Raw genomic sequence first — 22,090 nt, 5'->3', positions numbered from 1 at the left:
TGCTTCCCCCAAATCATAATGGTTGAGGATGTAAGGCTTGGGCTTCGCATGTAGACTGGCTAGTCTTCCCACTTGGATTTGCCCTAGTGCTCCTTTCTGTTGAGCACATAATTGTGTTCTGTTCCTTCCTCATCAAGTAGTTATAATGTTTCACCTGTTTTTTGGTTTCATCGCTTCTCGCTAGTGTAGGCTTAGTGTTCCTTCAGGTGGAGTCATTCCCCCTTGGTAGTGATCCCTTCTGTCTAGGTCTGAGCATAAGGTAGAGCTTCTGTGTCCTTCTCTTATGCCTGGTACACACAATGAGATTATCGGATGAATGATGTTTTTTTGTTTTGTTTTTTTATGCTAGTCTCATATTGAAAATGAAGTGTTTACTATACAGTGATACCTCTGTTCACAAACTTAGTTTGACGGCTCTGGCAAATTTTTCCCATAGGGTTCAATGTAAATCAGGTTAATCCGTTCTCCCTCCTTTTTTTTTTTTTTTTTGGAACCACAAAAATATAAAGCAAAGTACAGTATGAAGAGAGCGAACACTAACACATTCTTGTCACCTGAATTGCCATTCTGCACTTTCTCTTCAACATGCTTGCTCTGAATTTTCTTTGGAGCCATACTGGATGCAGTATGTGATAAAAAGCACACAAAAAAGCTTTGCAGCAAGTGTGCACAGGGATGTACAGTATGTGCTAAAAAGCACACCAAAAAGCTTCTCAATACTGTGTCTTTGTGTCTCTCTGTGACCGCGATCTCACCTACAGGAAGTCGCAACCACGTGTCAGAGCAGAGAAAATGGCCACAGCTCGTGTTCATGACCCGAAGCGGAGTCCACATACCCAAGCAAATTTTTTGTGAACTCTTCTGTTAGCAAACCAAGCTGTTCGTGAACAGAACCGTTCATGGACCGAGGTATCACTGTAATTCTGAAAATTCCCTTATGACAGAATAAAAATTTGAAAGTGGTATAATGTTTTGTGTTGTCTTTTCGAGCGACAACTACTGACTAAACGAAAATCGAGCGATCTGGAATTGTACGAAAAATTTTCGCGCTTATCCCAGCGCATAATTTCACATGAATTGTCGTGATCTCAAAACACTGTATTAACGATCAGATTATTGTACAAAAGCTTAGAAAGCAGTGTATTACATATGATTTTCTGATCAGGTGTACAGGTCATTAGTCCTTGGCAGCTGCCCCTGTCTTACAGGGGACTTCACCTCATGGTTCAGGTTCATTGGTACTTCATGTAATTCTTGATTGCAGACCGTTCCTAAGCTGGCTATGCATGGTTAGAAAATCATTCGAAAAAGAGGTTGTATTTGATAAAGATCTGTCGAGCATGCATGCAGTAACGCCATTATTGTATTGAAATATTTTCCCCAATTGTCAACATATTATCGATCGTTAACATGTATGGTACATTTTTCATTGATCGGCAGAAATGATATAAATATTTTTTTTTCCCTTTTTGTGAACACTCCCACTCGCCAACTTTATTTAAAAGAAAGAGCTTTCTTTTTGTTGCTTGAAATGCCTGGATAACGTTTTAATATGCACTGTAGATTTTTTTCTAATGGTTTGTTCGATTCCACTACTAACATTTAGAAAATTTGATCGGTTTATGCTACAAAAAAGCCAATCTCGAATCTAGTGTATTGCATGCCTTTTCAAAAAAAAATGTAATTATAGATGGCCACCATTGGTTCCTTCTTGGGTATGTCTGTGGCTGTTACCCACCCTTCAATTGTTCTGCTTTTGGATATACTGGTTGTTTCTGAATTCCTAATTTTTTTTATTTTTTTTATTTATTTTATTATTTATTTACTTTACTTTTTCTTTTGATTTAGTACTGCTTTTTCAAAACAAAAAATAAACTGGGGCATGCTGGGTGGAGTGTTTTTTATATGGAGGGTTTTCCTGTTTGCTAGTAATTTGATGCACAGCAGGGGTCCTTCCTGTTTTGGAAGTGGTATGCTAGTTTTTAATCTGGAATATATATATATATATATATATATATATAAAATTATACACACAAATTTGATTTCTTGGCCATTTTTTCAGAGAATATGAATAACACAAACTTTTCTATCACTCATGATTGGTGTTTGGCTGCAGCCATTTATTATTAATCAGCTATGTTTACTCTTTTTAAATTATAATGACAACAGAAACTACCCAAATGACCCTGATCAAAAGTTTACATACCTTGGTGATTTTGGCCTGATAACATGCACACAAGTTTACACAAAGGGGTTTGAATGTCTATTAAAGGTAACCATCCTTGCCTGTGATCTGTTTGCTTGTGATTAGTGTGTGTATAAAAGGCCAATGAGTTTCTGGACTTCTGACAGACCTTTGCATCTTTCATCTAGTGCTGCACTGACGTTTCTGGATTCTGAGTCATAGGGAAAGCAAAAGAATTGTCAAAGGATCTGCGGGAAAAGGTAGTTGAACTGTATAAAACAGAAAAGTGATATAAAAAGATATCCAAGGAATTGAGAATGCCAATGAGCAGTGTTCAAACTATAATCAAAAAGTGGAAAATGAGGGGTTCTGTTGAAACCAAACCACGGTCAGGTAAATAAACTAGCATTTCGACCACAACTGCTAGGAAAATTGATCGGGATGCAAAGAAAAACTTGCATATAACCTCAGGTGAAATACAGGACTCTCTGAAAACGTGTGGTGTGGCTGTTTCAAGATGCACAATAAGGAGGTGCTTAAAGAAAGATGGGCTGCAAGGTCAAGTCGCCAGAAGAACGCCATTACTGCGCGAATGCCACAAAGTATCCGCTTTCAGTGCATCAGAGACCAGCCTCAAACCTTCTGGCACAAAGTCATTTGGAGTGATGAGACCAAAATTAATGGTTGTGGCCAAAAAGTTAACACTACGTTTTGGAGAAGAGTCAACAAGGCCTATGATGAAAGGTACACTATTCCTACTGTGAAAGAGAGGTGGATCGCTGATGTTTTGGGAATGTGTGAGCTACAAAGACACAGGACATTTGGTCAAAATTGATGGCAAGATGAATGCAGTATGTTATCAAAAAATACTGGAGGAACATTTTGCATTCATCAGCAAGGAAGCTGCATATGGGACGTACTTGGACATTCTAACATGACAATGATCCAAAACACAAGGCCAAGTCAACCTGTCATTGGCTAGAGCAGAATAAAGTGAAGGTTCTGGAGTGGCCATCTCAGTCTCCTGATCTCAATATCATTGAGCCACTCTGGGGAGATTTCAAAAGTGCGCTTTATGCAAGACGGCCCAAGAATTTATAGGAACTGGAGGCTTTTTGCCAAGAGGAATGGGCAGCTTTGCGATGAGGCTCACTATCTTCTCACATGGTAAATACCACAAAAGACTTTAAGCTGTCATTGATGTTAAAGGGGGCAATACACGGTATTAAGAACTGGGGTATGTACATTTTTGATCAGGTTCATTTGGGTAAATTCTGTTGCTGTTAAACTTTAACGTAAAATTGTACCTTTTTTGTGTTATGAAAGATAAAGCTGTTTTACAACTTATGCCTGCCCCCCCCCCACACCACACCTCCTGCAGTGTTGGCACAATAAATATTTGTTTGTTTCATTCTGTTAATATGCATTTTACATAACCAATTATTTTTAATGTTTTTCAGGATAAGATGGATGGCTTTGTACCTGCGCATTTTCTTGGTTGGTATATTAAAGTAAGTTGTGACCAAAAAAAACATTTATTTATTTTTTTTTTTTTTTTTTCAGGGCTCTCCAAACTTTCTAAACAAAGGGCTAGTTTACTGTTGTTTAGACTTAAAGGGGGCCAGATTGTGGCCATTTGGAGTAGAAAAAGTCCCAACGTCAGTAGGAATAAACAATACCTCATCCTGGTGATAGCGGAAGGAATTATCCCCCATCATTGATGCCATTGGGAGCAATTGTCCCCCCATCGTTGGTGTTATAGGGAGCAATTGTGCCCCATTGTTGGTATCAGTAGATGAAAATAGTGCCCCAAGGGCTGGATAAAAGCAAGGGCTGCAGTTTGGAGACCACTGGGCTAGATGTAAGTATTGGGGGTACTCTTTTTGAAAATTTTGATCAGAGCTAGAAGACATGTTGTTGCAAAAAGATTACTTGTACTAAAGCAAAACTGAGGTGGGTGGGGGGATTTTGTGTAAAATTCCAAAATGTGCCAGTATGCGTGGCATATTTAAATATTATGGCAAACTTACCTCAGTTTGCCTTGCTCCAACAATAACCGCTCTGCACACTCCCTTGCCACTGCCATTTTTAGTAGAAGCTTCTTCACTGCTAGCTGCTTCCTCTTTCCACCATAAGGAGGCCAGTGATGATGGAAATCCTGCACATTTCATGTTGCATTATTCCAACACTCTGCTCCACTTGTCAATAATTCACATGTTGCTCCAGGTGAGATCAGGCTCCACAATCGCATATTGGGTGCTGACTCCACCGAAGCAATCAGTTGTACCAGCAACAGGAACTCTATTGCTTGAGGCTGGGTTCACACTGGTACGACAAATGCTCCGACATTGGAAGCACATGTCGCACAACTTGTATAAATCAGTGATTCCTTATGAGAGCCGTCTTAACTGGACCAACACAAGTTGGTCCGACTTTGAAAAGGGTTCCTGCACTACTTTTGGTCTGACTTTTTTGGTCTGACTTTTTTGGTCTGACTTCAGCCCATTGAATATCACTGAAGTCGGATCCTTGTCCTAACCATCTGACATGGTGATTACAGCAGCAGTAAAAATTTGTCACACTGGGATTGTTCTGATTTGTCAAAGGACGAGTCAGACTATCTTAGTCAGAGTAAAATCTTATCTTCATTCAGATGGAAGTAGGACAGAAGTAGGACCGATGTCGCAGGGCAAAGTAGGATGACATTCGTACAACAGTTGTCATACCAGTGTGAACCCAGCCTGAGAAAGCACTGTGCACCTAGCATGAAACATGTCAGAATAGAACGGATTCAATAAAGTAAGAATATTATATGCATCTTGCTGTTCTGCATTCCTGCTGCTGGTACAGTTGTTTCTGCTCTATTTTTGTTTACACCTCACAGATGCCAAGGGTGTACACTGCACTGCCCATGTTAGGCTTAATGTACACGGATGTTTTACAACCTCTGTTTTGCTGCGTTTAGTTGCATTTGCATTTTAAAAGCTTTTTTTATTTTTTAAATAGTCAATTAAAAACGCCTGTAAATGAAACGCAGCTAAATGCGAGTTACCATTTTACATGCATTTACAAGCTGTTACAAGTGGCGTTTCAAATGCCTCTGAACAACCGTCCATATGTTTGTGTTTTTTTTTTTTTTTTTTTTGCTTTCCACAAAATGCTTCTAAACTCAACTGCCTAGAAGTGCCTAGAAACGACCCTGTGTACATGTACTGATAATATAACCTAGAGGAGAGTTCAGGGGCAGCTCAAAAAAATGCCCAACTGCTCTTAAGCCCAGGTTCACACTGAGCTGCGGTAATGAAGCTGTGCGAGTTTAGCTGAACTCCCGAGATTTCACTCCTGCATGTCAGTCCTAATTTCGGCTGCAATTTCAGAGACATATGTGCTGGTTTCCCATAGTTTGTAGATGCTATAACTTTTGCGCAAACCAATCAATATATGCATATTGCAATATTTTTGGTAAAAATAAAAAAAAGTAGAATATATATTGGCCTAAACTGACGAAGAAATTTGTTATTTAAAAAAAAAAAAAAAAAAGTTTAGGGATATTTATTATAGCAAACAGTAAAAAAAAAAATTGTCGCTCCTTTTTGTTTATAGCGAGAGAAAAAAAGCTGCAGAGGTGATCAAATACCACCAAAAGAAAGCTCTATTTGTGGGAAAAATGGGGAGCAAATTTCTTTTGGTGTACAGCAGTGCATCACTGCGCAATTGTCAGATAAAGCGACAAAGTGCCAAAATGTTTTACATAGCTACCTGCAAAAGGGGCCAAAATGAAGTGATCTTGCAGGACTTAATTCTTTACACTTTAATTGATTTTTTGTGATATGAAATTGATCTGTTTATACAGAAAGTACAAATGTGATCCAAATTCATACAATTGGCATCTCTGATGGAATCTGACCAGAGGACCCTGGAAGTTAAAAGTACTTAGCTACAGGGTGGATTTGATTTAAGTCACGATTTAAATCATGATTTAAATCGTTAGAAAAAATATTGAATTAAATCCAACTTGATTTAAATCATAACTTTTAAAGAGCAACTGTCATTTTTGTCCTGCTCCTCTGACCCACTTTTGACTAACCAACAGTTCCCAACAGTTCCATTCACTTTAGACCCCTATCACACTAGCACTGCTCCACGTTAGCGGTAAAGCTCCGCTAGTTTTAGTGGTGCTTTTACCGTAATTTTAGCATCGCTTTTTGGCTGCTAGCGGGGAGCTTTTAACCCCCCGCTGGCAGCTGAAGAAAGAGTTAACTGCACCCAAAAAGTGCTTCTGCCAAAACGTTGCCCATTAATTTGAATGGGCAGGGGCGGTGGAAGAGTGGTGTATGCACAGCTCCAAAGATGCTGCCTGCAGGACTTTTTCTAACATTCTGCAAGCGCACCGCTCCAGTGTGAAAGCACTCAGGCTTTCATGCTGGGGCTGCAGGGGAGGGATTTTTCAGCTATTTTTAGCCCTTTAATGCCTGAAAAATGCATCCAGTGTGAAACGGGCCTAAATGGGACAGCTGGTGATGTGGCAGGGACACAACAAGGTGAGGTACGTGGCGCCAGCAGGTGAGTGGATTTCCACTAACAGGCACTGCCATGTTGCATCTGAAATGACAGGTACTCTTTAAATGTAAGGACTTATTCTTGCTGGTAGTTAGAATCTTTATTTGTAAACAAAATGAAGGTGTCCTATTTAGAATAACAGCTGTCGGGTTGTTAAAACAGCGATATCAGAACCAATTCAATTATACAGTTTTTAGTGTACATAGATTTGCAAAACAATGGGTTAAAGGAATATTCCTGAAGGTTTATCTAATGGTTAATGTAAAATTGCGTGAATGCATCGGTGTAGTGCATGTTAGCTTGCAGAGCTTGGATTCATTGAATTGGTTTACCAAAAATGTAAATGTTGCAGAATGTCGCTGCATACAAGATAACTAAGCTCCATTTCATGCTGAATCAACTAAATTGTTAAGATATCTTAAATAGAAAACAATCTTTGGGTATATTTTTACTCCAAAAGCATTTCATTAAAATGAATTTGATAAAAATCTAATTTTTATTTATTTTATTTTTTATCATTGATTTATATCCACCCTGCTTGACTACCATGACATCTGTATCTGTAATACACTGGCAAGGAGCTGATTAAAACAATTGAGAATCTTCACTCCAAACATTGTGTAAATATTCAGTCCTGTGAAAAACATTTCCACATGATTGGAAATTCAAAGTCGATGGAAATTGTGGTTTTAACGCAATTGGAAAATTGAAGTAAACATTCATACAATTTTTGGGTGAGGATTCTCAGCTTCTTTACTAAATCAGTCGGTCATTTTGTTGAGGTGCTGATTTCTGGCACTGCAGCCCAGAAACTCAATGCTTTGTCATAGGAATCAATGACCTCCGTAAACATGAGCAGTCTCCCAATGTAGGTATATCTGTTATTGGCATGTTGGAAGATCTTCGGCCATACAAATGATAGGAAGGTTGGGAGTTTCATTTGCACATTATTGCTATTTAGAATCATTTTATATAAGAGCGTTCATTGCTGCTGCCATTGTACTAACCAACTTGAATTGTGTACCTGACCTGACATGTCTATTTCTTGTTCACTCATAGACACTAATGATAAGAGACTGGTGGATGTGTATGATGATCAGCGTCATGTTTGAGTTCCTGGAATACAGCCTGGAGCACCAGCTGCCCAATTTCAGTGAATGCTGGTGGGATCATGTAAGTGGGAATGATTCAGACATTCTTCCTTCACCTACATACTGCTCTGTTTAGTATATTTCAGCCATGTCTGTTTCATTGAACTTGTACATTTAATGATCCATAAGCAAAAAAAAGTCTTAAATTTTGCAGATGGGTTTTTTGTGCTGAATTTTTTTGTGGCACACAATGTAGTGCTTTACTAATCCTTTTCACATCTCAACTCTATAGCTGGCCATACACCAATGTTCCACATCCAAATGTTTGACATCAAATTTTGATTTAGTTGTAGTCAGTCTTTTTACTAAAATTTAATTTTAGTTTCAGTCTCATATTAGTCATCTGCAATTGTTTTAGCTTTAGTTGTTTTTAGTCGTCTAAAATCTCCAGTACATTTTAGTCCACTAAAATCTAATGAGCTTAGTTAAACTGTAATGCGTTATTTAAGCATTTCCAAACTTGTACTCCTGAAATAATATATTATATGTTATTTATGGTATTAAGGTTTGAACAAACTCAGATAGTTTTAGCCTTTCTGAATGGTCTGAGGCGGTCTGTAATGCTGCACAGTGCTCGGGACAGTGGTCTGAAGAGGCCTGCAGTGCTGCACGGTGGTCTGAAGAGGCCTGCAGTGCTGCACGGTGGTCTGAAGAGGCCTGCAGTGCTGCACGGTGGTCTGAAGAGGCCTGCAGTGCTGCACGGTGGTCTGAAGAGGCCTGCAGTGCTGCACGGTGGTCTGAAGAGGCCCTCTCATGAATGCACAAGTGATGGGGTTTTTCTTCTGCCTCAACTCCTCTGAACGTGTATAGTGTGATGGACATGTTAACATGGAGGGGAGTTTAGAGAAGTGGGGGTGGAGAAACTGCAGCTCAACAATCTTCCCAGTGACTGGCTGTACAGGGAAAGGGGAAACGTCAGCACATGTCCTGGCCATTGGAGGACAGGAAGACAGTTCTCCCAGCACAGCTAGAAAACTGACCACTCTGAGTTGGTTGATGTGTCTAGCATGGCCAGTTTGAAGTAGGAAAGCAGGGGGACTGGTAGGATCACACAAAATAAATGATACAAAGAGAACAGGATACTTTTAAAGCCTATGCAGGTAAGGGGAAAAAAAATATTGGGTGTATGCTATTGGGGGGGGGAAGTGGAGACAGATCTCCTATCACAAATTGGATTAGCAGCAAGGATGGGAAGGGTTATCGTAATGGGGGATTTTAACTGACTGAGTGGAGGGAACCGCGCATTCATCTAAGGCTGAAAACTGGCTACAAGGGTGAGTTCAGAGGGTGGCAATAACTGGGGAGTACTCGGAATGGTCAGTGGTGGTTATTGGGGTCCCCCAGGGATCTGAGCTGGGACCAATCCTATTTAATTTGTTCATAAACGACCTGGAGGATGGGGTAAACGGTTCAATATCAGTATTTGCGGACGATACTAAGCTAAGCAGGGCAATAACTTCTACGCAGGATGTGGAAACCTTGCAAATGTGGGTTTTCACTGTAAGAGCGGCAAGCATGTGGAATTCCCTTTCACAGGTGGTGGCCTCAGCGAGGGGCATTGATAGTTTCAAGAAACTATTAGAGAAGCACCTGAATGACCACAACATACAGGGATATACAATGTAATACTGACATATAATCACACACGTAGGTTGGACTTGTCTTTTTTTTTTTTCAACCTCACCTACTATGTAATATTTTAATACAAGCACTTGGTACAACAGGCACATATCGGGAATATGCAATGTTGGGGAAACAGTCTTTAAATTGTAAGGTGGTGCAATGATAGTTGCTTATCCACAAATCTTAATTCCTACTACTGTACAGTAGCAAACACAATAACTCAAGATTTATGCTCACTAAAAATGTTCATATACTTTCCTTCTAAGATGTATGCAAGATGCTGCTGGCCTTTAACCTGGTTTTATACCCCTTTAGCAAATTTTTACATACCGGTAAGCCTATGATGAGACTTACCTGTAGGTAAAATGAATATCTCCTAAACCTGTACGGTTTAGGAGATATTCACCTTGCATGCTGACGTCAGCGCACATGCGCAGGGAAGATCCGGCATATCTTGCTGGAATGGAGGGCTCCCACGCGTATACAAGGGAGTGACGTCGTTGTGGCTCCGGACACTCACAGCGTTGGAGCCGTGAACCCGGAAGAACCTCCGAAGCAAAATGTCAGCTTCCTCTGCGGTGGCCGGTAGACGTGCAAGGGCTTCGTTCTAAAGTAAGTATTTCATAATGAGCTAGTATGTGGTGCATAGTAGCTCATTATGCCTTTGCCTTATAGGGTTTTATTTATTTTTTTTGACTATATAACCGCTTTAACCACTTGCAGACCGGACCATTTTGCTGGTCAAAGACCAGACCACTTTTTGCGATTCGGCACTGCGTCGCTTTAACTGACAATTGTGCGGTCGTGCGATGTTGCTCCCAAACAAAATTGACGTCCTTTTTTTTCCCCACAAATAGAGCTTTCTTTTGGTGGTATTTGATCACCCCTGCGGTTTTTATTTTTTGCGCTATAAACAAAAATAGAGCGACAATTTTGAAAAAAACGCATTATTTTTTACTTTTTGTTATAATAAATATCCCCCAAAAATATATAAAAAAAAATTTTTTCCCTCAGTTTAGGCCGATACGTATTCTTCTACATATTTTTGGTAAAAAAAATCGCAATAAGCGATTGGTTTGCGCAAAAGTTATAGCGTTTACAAAATAGGGATAGTTTTATAGCATTTTTATAAATTTTTTTTTTTTTTTTTTTTTTTACTAGTAATGGCGGCGATCAGCGATTTTTATTGTGACTGCGTCATTGTGGGGGACCCATCAGACATTTTTGACACATTTTTGGGACCATTGTCATTTATACAGTAATCACTGCTATATAAATGCAGTGATTCCTGTGTAAATGACACTGGCAGTGAAGGGGTTAACCAGTGGGTGGCAGTGTAGGGGGTTAAGTGTTCCTAGGGGTGTGTTACTAACTGTGGGGGGGTTGGGCTTTCATTTAGTGAACACTGATCTCTGCTCCAATCACATGGAGCAGAGATCAGCGTCACTAGTTGCTAGGCAGAATGGAGAAATGCTGTTTACACGGCATTTCCTCCATTCGGCCGCTCCGTGAGATGATCGCGGGGATGCCCGCGGCGATCGAGTCCGCGGGTCCCGCGACCGGACTCACAGGGGTCCCGACCAGCTCGGCAGCGCGCCGCTGGCGGCGTGCTCCTGGTGGCAGGGCGGCATTGAATATTGGACGTACCTGTACGCCAATATGCCTGCCCGTGCCATTCTGTCGACGTACATCGTCGTGCGCTGGTCGGGAAGTGGTTAAAGGACACAATACTTGATTGCTAGTGTTGTTTCCTAGTAAAATATTTACGTTACCGTGGAGTAGCTCTGTAAAATACTCTACATGAATCAACAGCACAATTGACAGATTACCAAATCACATTACTCTGAGCTACAAACATCATTCTGTTTTAAATTTAGTAAAGAAACTTGTCGTTCTAGGCAGACCTAGGTCACATGGTTCCTGTCTACCAATCATTCCCACCGAGTCTTTTGTTTTGTATCAAAATTACAAACCCCATTTACTTGGATGATTAGTACAGACTGTACAGAGACAATGTTTTTACACACTGATCGGCTTTATGTTGAACCTGTTTTAAAAAAATAGATCAAAATTAGTTTTCTTTAAAGCGTAACTCCACTTTTGTTGAAAACTTTCCCCCCTGGGTGATGTACTGTATGTACATTGCAAGGATTATAACAAGCTTTGTTGCAGATTCCTACCTTTGTGTTCTGAAGAAATCCCTGTGTTTCTGTACTGAGTGGGTCTAATGGGGGGAGTTTCATAATTATCAGGCAGCTGAAGAACACTAATAAGTAAAGCTGCAGAGTCTGCATCCCTTTAGACGTGTTCCTATTGGAAATATCTCACCAAAATGACATTTTTGTTGCAGGGGATGCCTGAAATCTGACTTGTATCTTAGGCAGACTTCTGGGAAAATTGGTGAGCCAATCACACAATCATAAAATGATGTTTCTGGGGAGTGGTCAGTATACATTCTGTGTACAGAACAACTCCATGTAGCCATTTTGCTTTGCATTTATAGAAAATTAAAACGGCTGCAGATTGAAAAGGAAAAGTCATTTTTAATAACATTCAATTACAATATCCCCCAGATACAGTTGGTCAACACTAGTACCCCAAGCCTCTCAGGGGGGATTGGCGTGCCCTGACCTACACACATTTCCTGGCTACCCAACTAGTTACAGCGGCCTGGTGGCTCACTCCAGATACGACAAACCCCGCCGCGGTGAAGTCGTTGGAGGCGCTGAAATTTTTGCTTTTTCATAGCCCAAAAGCCCCATACCTGTTGACCCCCTCCATGTGCACTACACTTCGTGCATGGGAGGTGGGACTTCAACATAAAAACGGTGGTCCATGTAATCTCCATTCAGTCTCTGGCCCCATTTCCCAAATTGATCTCTGATTTCAACACTCCACAGAGCTATATTTTTAGATACCTTCAACTTTCCCATGCTTTCGGTCGCCAATTCTCCAACCCCCCCGTCCAGATCGTCCAGTCCACCCTGGAGGACCTCCTCAGGTCCGGATGCACACATAAGCCCACCTCATGAATCTACTCTCATTGGAATCTGACCTCAGGAACAAATGGCTAGACGACATCCCTGACTTTGATAATGACAATTGGGATGACGTTTGGGACTTCACTTTCAGATCCCTGGTCTCCCTAAGACAGGGCTTGACAAACCCCAGGTGCCAGGTCGCCAATGCGACCAGAATTCGCAACCTGGCGCCTAAGCTGCCACCAGCCCATTCGCTATTGATGCCCCAGACATGCAGCAGCATTAACACTGACTGTCGTCCTCCTCCCTCCTCCACACTCAGCGGCGCTAAGTGTGTGAAACTGACAAGCAATGGAGAGAGGAGCATCTGTCAGATTTCAGCCTGATGTTTGGGTGGGCGGGAACCGGCCGGGGTGGGCGGGACCCAGCAGCTACCAAACACCAGCCAATGGAATCTGAGTGGGCTGCTACGTGTATGTGGCCCCGCCCCTTAAGCAGCCCAATCGTTGGCTGGTGTTTGATAGCTGCTGAGTCCCATCCACCCGGCCGGGTCCCGCCCACCCCGACATCTAGCTCAAATCTGACAGATCCGCCTCTCTGTTACTTGTCAGTTTCACACCCCGGCTGGGTACCGCCCATTCCGACATTAAGCTCAATTCTGACAGCTCCTCTGTTACATTTCAGTAACAGAGTGCTCCGTGTGAAACCTGTCAGTGCCACCTGCCAGCGCCAACCAGTGGCATCTGCCAGTGCCAACGCCAATCAGTGCAACCTGCCACCACCAATCAGTGCCACCTGTTGGTGCCAACCAGTGCCACCGCCAATCAATGCCCCCTGCCACCACCAACCAGGGCCACCTGCCAGTGCCACCGCCAACCAGTGCCACCGCTAATCAGTGCTATCTGCCAGTGACAACTAGTGCCACTTCCAAACCAGTGCCACCTGCCAGTGCCAATAGTGCCACCTGCCAGTTCCAAACCAGTATCACCTGCCAATGCCAACCAGTGTCAACTGCCAATGCATTCTGGCAGTGCCACCTGCCACTGCCAATCAGTGCCACCTGCCACTGCCAATCAGTGCCACCTGCCACTACCAATCAGTGCCACCTGCCAGTACCACTGCCAATCAGTGCCAACTAGTGCCACCGCCAACCAGTGCCACCTGCCAACACCAACCAGTGCCACCGCCAATCAGTGCCTTCTGCCAGTGGCAACTAGTGCCACCGCCAACCAGGGCCACCTGCCACTTCCAAACCAGTGCCACCTGCCAATCAGTGTCACCTGCCAGTGCCAAACCAGTGTCGCCAGTGCCAAACCAGTGTCACCTGCCGATGCCATCTGGCAGTTCCACGTGCCTGCCAGTGGCAACCAGTGTCACCTGCCAGTGCCAGACAGTGCCATCTGTTGCCAGCCTTACTCTTTCTGGTCAACCCATAACCCTGGTGTAACAGCGTTTCAATGGAGTTATTGACTGGGTGCTCTATTGTGAGTTAGGGATGGGAGGTGAAAATGAGTGGCCTTACCCCGGGAGCTGACAATCCATACCACTCTAAAAAAAAAAAAAAAAAAAAAAAAAACTGGCTCCTAACTTTAACTGGCTCCTAAATTCAAAGCAAATTTGTCAACCCCTGCCCTAAGAGACCGACTAATACAATTCAAGATGGTCCACTGTGCATATTTAACCCAACATAGGTTACACAAAACGAACCCCGCCTCCCCCCAGCTGCTGGCGTTGTGGAGCAATACCGGGTGACTTCAACCACATTTTTTGGACCTGCCCAACCATTGTCGAATACTGGACAGAGATGCTAAAAGTCATCACGCAGGTCACCACCATATCGCTCCAACCCTCCATAGCAATATGTATACTGGGCCTGATAGAAGAACTAATTCCCACTGTGGCTAGCCGCACTCTGGTTGGGCTTCTTCTTTTATGCCCGCAAAGACATAGCCCTTAGCTGGCGTAACCCCACTCCTCCTCTTTGTGGAAACAATTAGTCAACAATAGCCTGCGTCTATACAAAGATTGTTACGCTAACAGGGGTTGCCCCCAAAAATATAAGGTTTGGTCCAAATGGCTGGCAGATCCCTCCACAGCCTCTGACTCGCACCCTTCTTAACCTGATACCTTCAGCCAATGAATAGGAATTTGCAATTGTGAATGTCATTTCATTTTGGTGATTGACATTCTAGCCCCATGGCGTCGTCCTACCCGTGAATGCCAACCCGCTGAGACCATTGTGAGGTCTTGAGCTCACTGCTGTACTGCATGTAATTGTTTGCCTCATCTCTTGTCATGACCAATGTATGTTCTTTTTCTGTTAAATGTTTAAAACTCAATAAACAGATTTTCAAAAAAAAAAAATTCAATTACAATATGACTTGTGTCACAATTGTTTATTTTTTTTTCTCCCACTGAAAGTGGAGTTACTCTTTAACCATCAAACAAATGCTTGACTGAAATCGCCTGTTTTATGTCTAGGTCTGTGAAATATTAATTGAGATTTTGTATTACTTTATGTGTATAAACTGAAGTGTGAAGACCCCCTTTTTTTTTTTTTTTTTTTTTTTATATATATATAAATTTCCCCTTTTTGTTCCCTGACAGTGGATTATGGACGTTCTGGTTTGTAATGGATTTGGAATTTACTGCGGTATGAAGACCCTTAAGTGGCTGTCAATGAAACCTTATAAATGGCAGGGCCTGTGGAACATTCCAACGTACAGGTTTGTGGCTTTATCTATATAACTTGAAGTTATCGGACACAAAACAGTCTGCCGCATTAAAGTGGAACTGCACTTCCCCAATCAACATTGATTATTTTTAATCATTATACTGCTAGCATAAGTAAATGGATAGGAAAGTATATTATATTTACTAGTTATAAACTTTTATGTTTTACTTTTCTTCGGTTACTTCCTGGTTTCTTGCATGGGCAAATGATGCCATACATCCCACAAGTTTTCAGGAAAGGGTTTTCTCAGCTATGCGCACTCTCCTACATGCAAGGGATTTCTCAGCAAACTAAAGCATTGAGACATGGATTATTGGGGCAGTTTGCTTTCAGGAGAGTTCAAACTATTGCGATGTCACAAATCTCATCTAATTTGCACCACATTGCTGTGCAGATCGCGTGCAATGTCTGCAATGCAAATTCAGCCATACAGATTGTATGGCTGAATTTGCATCGCATTAGGGCCAAAATGGTGCAGGACCCTTTTTTGGTCCACACTGGAATCGGATCACATGGGTTTTTCACATCTGATTCCTGCATCATTTTACAGTTTGCACTGCAAACCGATCTGCGGATGTCATTAACATTGTATTGACACCCGCATAGGGCAGTGTGAACTGCCTGTGAAAGACATGCGATGCGGGAACTTGCACTGGAATCGCATCACATGTGTGTGTGAACCCAGCCTCAATATTAAAAATGAATTGTTTTGTTTTTTGGTGCTCAGACGCAGTGAAGTTCTGCTTTAACCTAGAGGAAAGAAAACCTTGATGTGCTGCCTCTAGTGTCCATTGAGTTGGCACTTTACATAATCCTACCTGCTGGAAAGGCAACTAAAATCCACTAGACAAAAGGAACACTTTTCCTTCTATTCAGTAGTATGAACAGCAGACAGCTTCTCTTGTTTTATCTTTAACCCTTTCATGACTAAGCCTATTTTTGGAATTTGGTGTTTAAAAAGTTAAAATCCATATTTTTTGCTAGACAATTACTTGGAACCCCCAAACATTATATATATATATATATATATATATATATATATATATATATATATATATATAATATATTTTTTTAGCAGAGACTCTAGAGAATAAAACGGCGATTGTTGCAATATTTTATGTCACACGGTATTTGCGCAGCGGTGTTTTAAATGCAACTTTTTGGGAAAAGGGACACTTTCATGAATTAAAAAAAAAAAAAACGAAACAGTAAAATTAGCCCAATTTTTTTGCATAATGTGAAAGATAATGTTGCGCTGAGTAAATATACCAAACATGTCACACTTTATAATCGCATGCACTCGTGGAATGACGACAAATTACAGTACCTAAAAATCTTTCTTTTTTTTTTTTTTTTTTTTTTTTTACGGTTACCAGGTTAGCGTTATAGAGGTCTAGTGCTAGAATTATTGCTCTCGCTCTGACGATCGCGGCGATACCTCACGTGTGATTTGAACACCGTTTACATATGCGGACGCGACTTCCATATGCGTTTTCTTTGCTTCGCAAGCTCGCGGGGACGGCGGGCGCTTTAAACATTTTTTTTTTTTTTTTTTTTTTTTTTTTTTTACATTTATTTATTTATTTTAAAATGAATAAATAGTTTAAAAAAAAATTTTTGATCACTTTTATTGCTGTCACAAGGAATGTAAACATCCCTTGTGACAGTAATAGGTGGTGACAGGTACTCTTTATGGAGGGATGGGGGGGTCTAAAAGAACCCCCATCCCTCCTTTACACTTCATTGTATTCAGATCCCCGAAAACGGCGATTCTGAATACTGTATATTTTTTTTAAAACCGGCGCCATTGGCACCCGAGTAAACGGGAAATGACATCATGACGTCGCTTCCGTGTTTACTATTAGGAGACTGTAATGACGGCGTCATTCCAGTTCCTCCCCAGCAGCCGGAGGCATCAGATTGTGAATCGGTGCTCCCGATCGAGCGGGAGTACGGTAACAGCGGCGGGAGGGGGGACGTCCCCTCCCGCTCCTCCGGCATAACAGCTGAGCGGCTTTTAGCCGCTTCGGTTGTTATGGCTCGATAGCCAATCATCCGCTGTAAAAAAACGTACCGGGATGATGACTGCAGGTGCGGGCATCATCCTGGTATACCCCCCGGAAGCCGAGTACGCACATCTGCGTCCGCTCGGCGGAAAGGGGTTAAAGCCCAGATCAAGGAAAACTAAAGCCTCATACAGTTTTTTTTTTTTTTTTTTTTTTTTGTGTTTTTATCGTTCAACCCAGTCGACTCCAGGTAGGACTGATGCACTAACAATCCAAAGTTAGGAGAGCGATTACTCCCCCCTCCCCAGAACACTCCAGTTAGCCCAGTCAGCACTGATCGTGAGCCATTCAGCTGCTGGTATTTCAGCATGCCCGTCTAACAGAAGCCAGCCCGACTGTCATACACATGGCCGAATGTCAGACAGTTTTTATTGTACCGACCGATGTTGCTTGGCATTTGCCCCTTGTGTACGGGACTTAAGTCTTCCCTTCTAATTGGCCTGCACCTACACTGTGAAATTCAACTACCCGTTTATGTTTAGAGGCCGGGAAAAGCACTCTTACGTTATCCTCCGCTCTCACCATTTAATGGTGCTCCTATACACTCCAGCAGTGGACTGTCCTTAAGTGTCCTCACGTTCACTGCAGGGTTATGGTCCCTGTGTCAGTGTTGAAGACAGATTATAGGGCAGAAGAGGCTGCTGGGTCCGTGTAGGTTTAGGAGATATTTCTTGGACCTACAGGTAAGCCTTAATCTAGGCTTACCTGTAGGTCAAAGTGTGTTGTAAGGGTTTACAGCCACTTTAAACCCTTAAAGTGCAGATATTGCCCCACTGCAAAGGACCACTTTTAGTTCAGCTTTAAAGGCAAACTTCAGGTAGATAAAAACTATCCCCTACACTAGAGCTGTGCCCGCAATGCTAGGGTTATCTGCTCCTTTTGTGTAGGGGAGAGAAGATAGTTTTGCTCCCCCATGGTCTGGCAGTGGACTGTCCATTGGTATCCTCCCATCCAGAGCAGGGCTATGGACACTGATCTATCCTTGATGACATCAGGACCCTAGAATGGTGGCATGTGGGGATGTAGAAGCTGCGGGGAGGATAGAGTATGTAAATCCCCTGTTTCCTTATGCATAAAGAAGCAGTTAACCCTTGCAGTGGGGGCACAGCCCCACTTCAAGGAATCTTTTGCCCGGGCTTTAAGTGTCTGACAAGCAGAGGTATATTGACCACTTAAGGTCCACCCTATAGCAGTTTTAATGTGGGTAGTGTGGGTAATGTGGGCAGAATCATGTGGGTAGGGGTGTGCATGTGCGCCGCCCCTGGTTCACTCTCCCTGTGATTGCACACAGTGGGAGACTATCGCAGACTCTGTGTCTGCCGGCACCTGACGATTATTCTGCAGAGAAACAAGCAAGTCAGGCAAGGCATGGATCCTGTGTCTTTGCAAAGCATGGACTAGGATCCATCTCTTCCCCTAGTAAAAGCAATTCACACTGTAGTAAAAAACTGGTTAGGCACACAGTTATCTCTTTGCTTGCCCCTGATAACCCCTTCCCAGCCAGTGTCATTTAGTACAGTGTCGGTGCATATTTTTTTAGCACTGATCAGTTAGTGACCCCCAAAAAGTGCTAGTGTCCGAATGTCTTCCGCAATATGGCATATACGTTGCTGATTTCTGCCATTACTAGTAAAAAAAATGTGTGTATGTGTGTATGTGTGTATATATATATATATATATATATATATATATATATATATATATATATATATATATATATATATATATCCCGTAGTTTGTAGACGCTATAATTTTTGCGCAAACCAATATACTCCTATTGGGATTTTTTAAACCAAAAATTTGTAGCAGAATACATATTGACCTAAATTTATGAGGAAATTTGATTTTTTTTTTTTTTTTTTAAATTCTGTTTTTTGTTAGTTTTTTTTGAGCAAAAAAATAAAAACCTCAGAGGTGATCAGATACCACCAAAATAAAGCTATTTGTGGGGGAAAAAAAAGACATGCATTTCTTTGGATGCAGTTTCGCACGGCTGCAAAACTGTCAGTTAACCACTTCCATTCTGGGCCTATTCTGGCACTTCTCTCCTTCATGTAAAAATCATTATTTTTTTGCTAGAAAATAACTCTGAACCCCTAAACATTATATATGTTTTTGTTTTTTTTAGCAGACACTCTAGGGAATAAAATGGTGGTCATTGCAACTTTTTATCTCGCACGGTATTTGCGCAATAATGTTTCAAACGCCTTTTTTTGGGAAAAAACGGTTTCATAAATTAAAAAAATAACAAAACAGTAAAGTTAGCCCAATTTTTTTTGTATAATGTGAAAGATGTTACACCAAGTAAATGGACACCTAACATGTCACACTTTAAAATTGCACACACTCGAAGAATGGCGCTAGTCTTCAGTACTTAACCACTTGCCGCCCACCCTATAGGCAATTGACGGTGGCAAAGTGGTTGCATAATCCTGATCGGACGTCATATGACGTGATCAGGATTATGAGCCACTGCGCGCCCCCGGGGGCGCGCATCGCAGCGATTGTTGTTGCGGGGTGTCAGTCTGACACCCGGCAACTACGATCTCGGTAAAGTCTCCGACGGAGACTCTTTACCACGTGATCAGCCGTCTCCAATCACGGCTGATCACAGTGCAAACAGGAAGAGCCGGTGATCGGATTTTCCTCACTTGCGTCTGTCAGACGCGGGTAGAGGAGAGCCGATCGGCTGCTCCTCTGACGGGGGGGGGGGTGTCTGTGCTGATCGATCAGCACAGCCCCCCCGAGGATGCCCACACTGGACCACCAGGGACGCCACCAGACCACCAGGGATGCCCAGAAAAAGGTAATCCTCCCTAGACCACCAGGGATGCCAGTCAGTGCCACAATGGATGCCAATCAGTGCCCACAATGGGCATCACTGATTGGCATGCATTATTGTTTGGCACTGATTGGCATCCATTAGTACAGTATAACAATACAATGCCGCCTGTCAGTGCCCACCTGTGCCGCCTGTCAGTGCCCACCTGTGCCACCTGTCAGTGCCCACCTGTGTCGCCTGTCAGTGCCCGCCTGTCAGTGCCCACCTGTGCCGCCTGTCAGTGGCACATATCAGTGTCCATCAATGCCACCTCATCAGTGCCACTTCATTGGTGCCCATCAGTGTAGCCCCATCAGTGTAGCCCCATCAGTGTAGCCCCATCAGTGTAGCCCCATCAGTGTAGCCCCATCAGTGTAGCCCCATCAGTGTAGCCCCATCAGTGTAGCCCCATCAGTGTAGCCCCATCAGTGTAGCCCCATCAGTGTAGCCCCATCAGTGTAGCCCCATCAGTGTAGCCCCATCAGTGTAGCCCCATCAGTGTAGGAGAAAACTTACTTATTTACTAAGTTTTGAAACTGAAACAAAAAAAAACTTTGTAGCGCAAAAAATAAAAACCATAGAGGTGATCAAATACCACCAAAAGAAAGCTCTATTTGTGGGGAAAAAAATGATAAAAATTTCATTTGGGTACAGTGTAGCATGACCGTGCAATTGTCATTCAAAGTGCGACAGCGCTGAAAGCTCAAAATTGGTCTGGGCAGGAAGGTGTTTAAGTGCCTGATATTGAAGTGGTTAAAAATCTCCATAGGTGACGCTTTAACATTTTTTACAGGTTACCAGTTTAGAGTTACAGAGGAGGTCTAGTGCTAGAATTGTTGCACACGTTCTAACGCACATGGCGATACCTCACATGTGTAGTTTAAATATGTGGGTGGGATTTACATGCGTGTTTGCTTCTAAATGTGAGCTAAAGGCATTTTAATTCTTTTTTTATTTTTACATTTTTTTTTACATTTTTTATTTTTTTGATCAATTTTATTCCTATTACAAGGAATGTAAACATCCCTTGTAATAGGAATCTATTGTGACAGGTCCTCTTTATGGAGAGATACGGGGTCAATAAGACCCCCCCCCCCATCTCTCCTTCAGGCTGGAAAGCATGAAACGTGAAAAAAATGTCACCGATCTCATGCTAACAGCTGCGATTGTGGCTTTGTTTACTTCCAGGAACCCGGATGTGATGCCATAACATCACGCCCAGGTCTCAGACAGTCAGAGATGACTGGTGACAATCTGGTCACCGGAAATCTCTATCGTTGTCATCTGGCGCCAGGTGATTTTCTCCGGGTCCCCAGTGGCACAGGAGAGCCTAGAGAAGCACCAGATATGGGGGCGGGAGTGGGGTTGTCCCCTCCCATTGCCTAGAAGAATGATCAAGCTTCAGAACTGCTGCTATGATCATTCTTATGCACGGAATCGCCAGCTGGAAAGAATGATAGCTGAATGATGCCTGTAGCTGCAGGCATCATTCAGATATCGCTGCACAAAGTCATGGACGTCATAGGACGTACAGTGGTAGGGAAGTGGTTAAAGAAACGCAGTGCCATATTGCAAAAAATGGCCTGGTCATGAAGGGGGGGGGGGGGTAAATCTTCCAAAGATCAAGTGGCTAATGCAACAAAAGCATGTACTTGGTTCTCTGTTGTGTAAGTAAACTCTGGACCTATTTTTCAGATGTTTGGAATTTGGATTTGTCTCTGTGTACAGTGTTTCTTAGCAAATCCCTGTAGTTCATTTTGTAAATCTGTTACAAAGTTTACTTGGGAGCCTGCCAGTAACAGAATATCTATTGCAGGCTGAGGAAGCTAAGCCGCTGCCTCGCAATTAGAAATAGTTTGCATGGCAGGATAACACTATTATCAGGTCTATCAGATAGGCAGCTCAAAAACCAACTGAAGGAGCTCACGCGGTAGGCAGACAAACATTGATCTTACCGCTAAGCTGCTGA

At 42.5% G+C, this 22,090-nt stretch overlaps 1 protein-coding gene across 3 annotated transcripts in view; it reads left to right on the top strand.

Annotated features, from left to right (window-relative positions):
* The window catches only part of PTDSS2 (phosphatidylserine synthase 2), a 140,105-nt gene that overhangs the window by 88,632 nt on the left and 29,383 nt on the right, over nt 1-22,090 (top strand). For all 3 annotated transcript variants that reach the window (XM_077460781.1, XM_077460782.1, XM_077460783.1), the window contains 3 exons: nt 3,646-3,696; nt 7,805-7,918; nt 15,108-15,226. In XM_077460781.1, coding sequence (XP_077316907.1) covers nt 3,646-3,696; nt 7,805-7,918; nt 15,108-15,226 — 284 coding nt within the window. The remainder of the gene's footprint in view (nt 1-3,645; nt 3,697-7,804; nt 7,919-15,107; nt 15,227-22,090) is intronic.

This window comes from Lithobates pipiens, unplaced genomic scaffold, assembly GCF_037356315.1.
Source record: "Lithobates pipiens isolate NorthernLeopardFrog02 unplaced genomic scaffold, aLitPip1_a1.2 Scaffold_10, whole genome shotgun sequence".
Lineage (NCBI taxonomy): Eukaryota > Metazoa > Chordata > Amphibia > Anura > Ranidae > Lithobates > Lithobates pipiens.
Note: the sequence above shows the minus strand (reverse complement) of the source record. Positions and strands in the feature narration are given on the sequence as shown.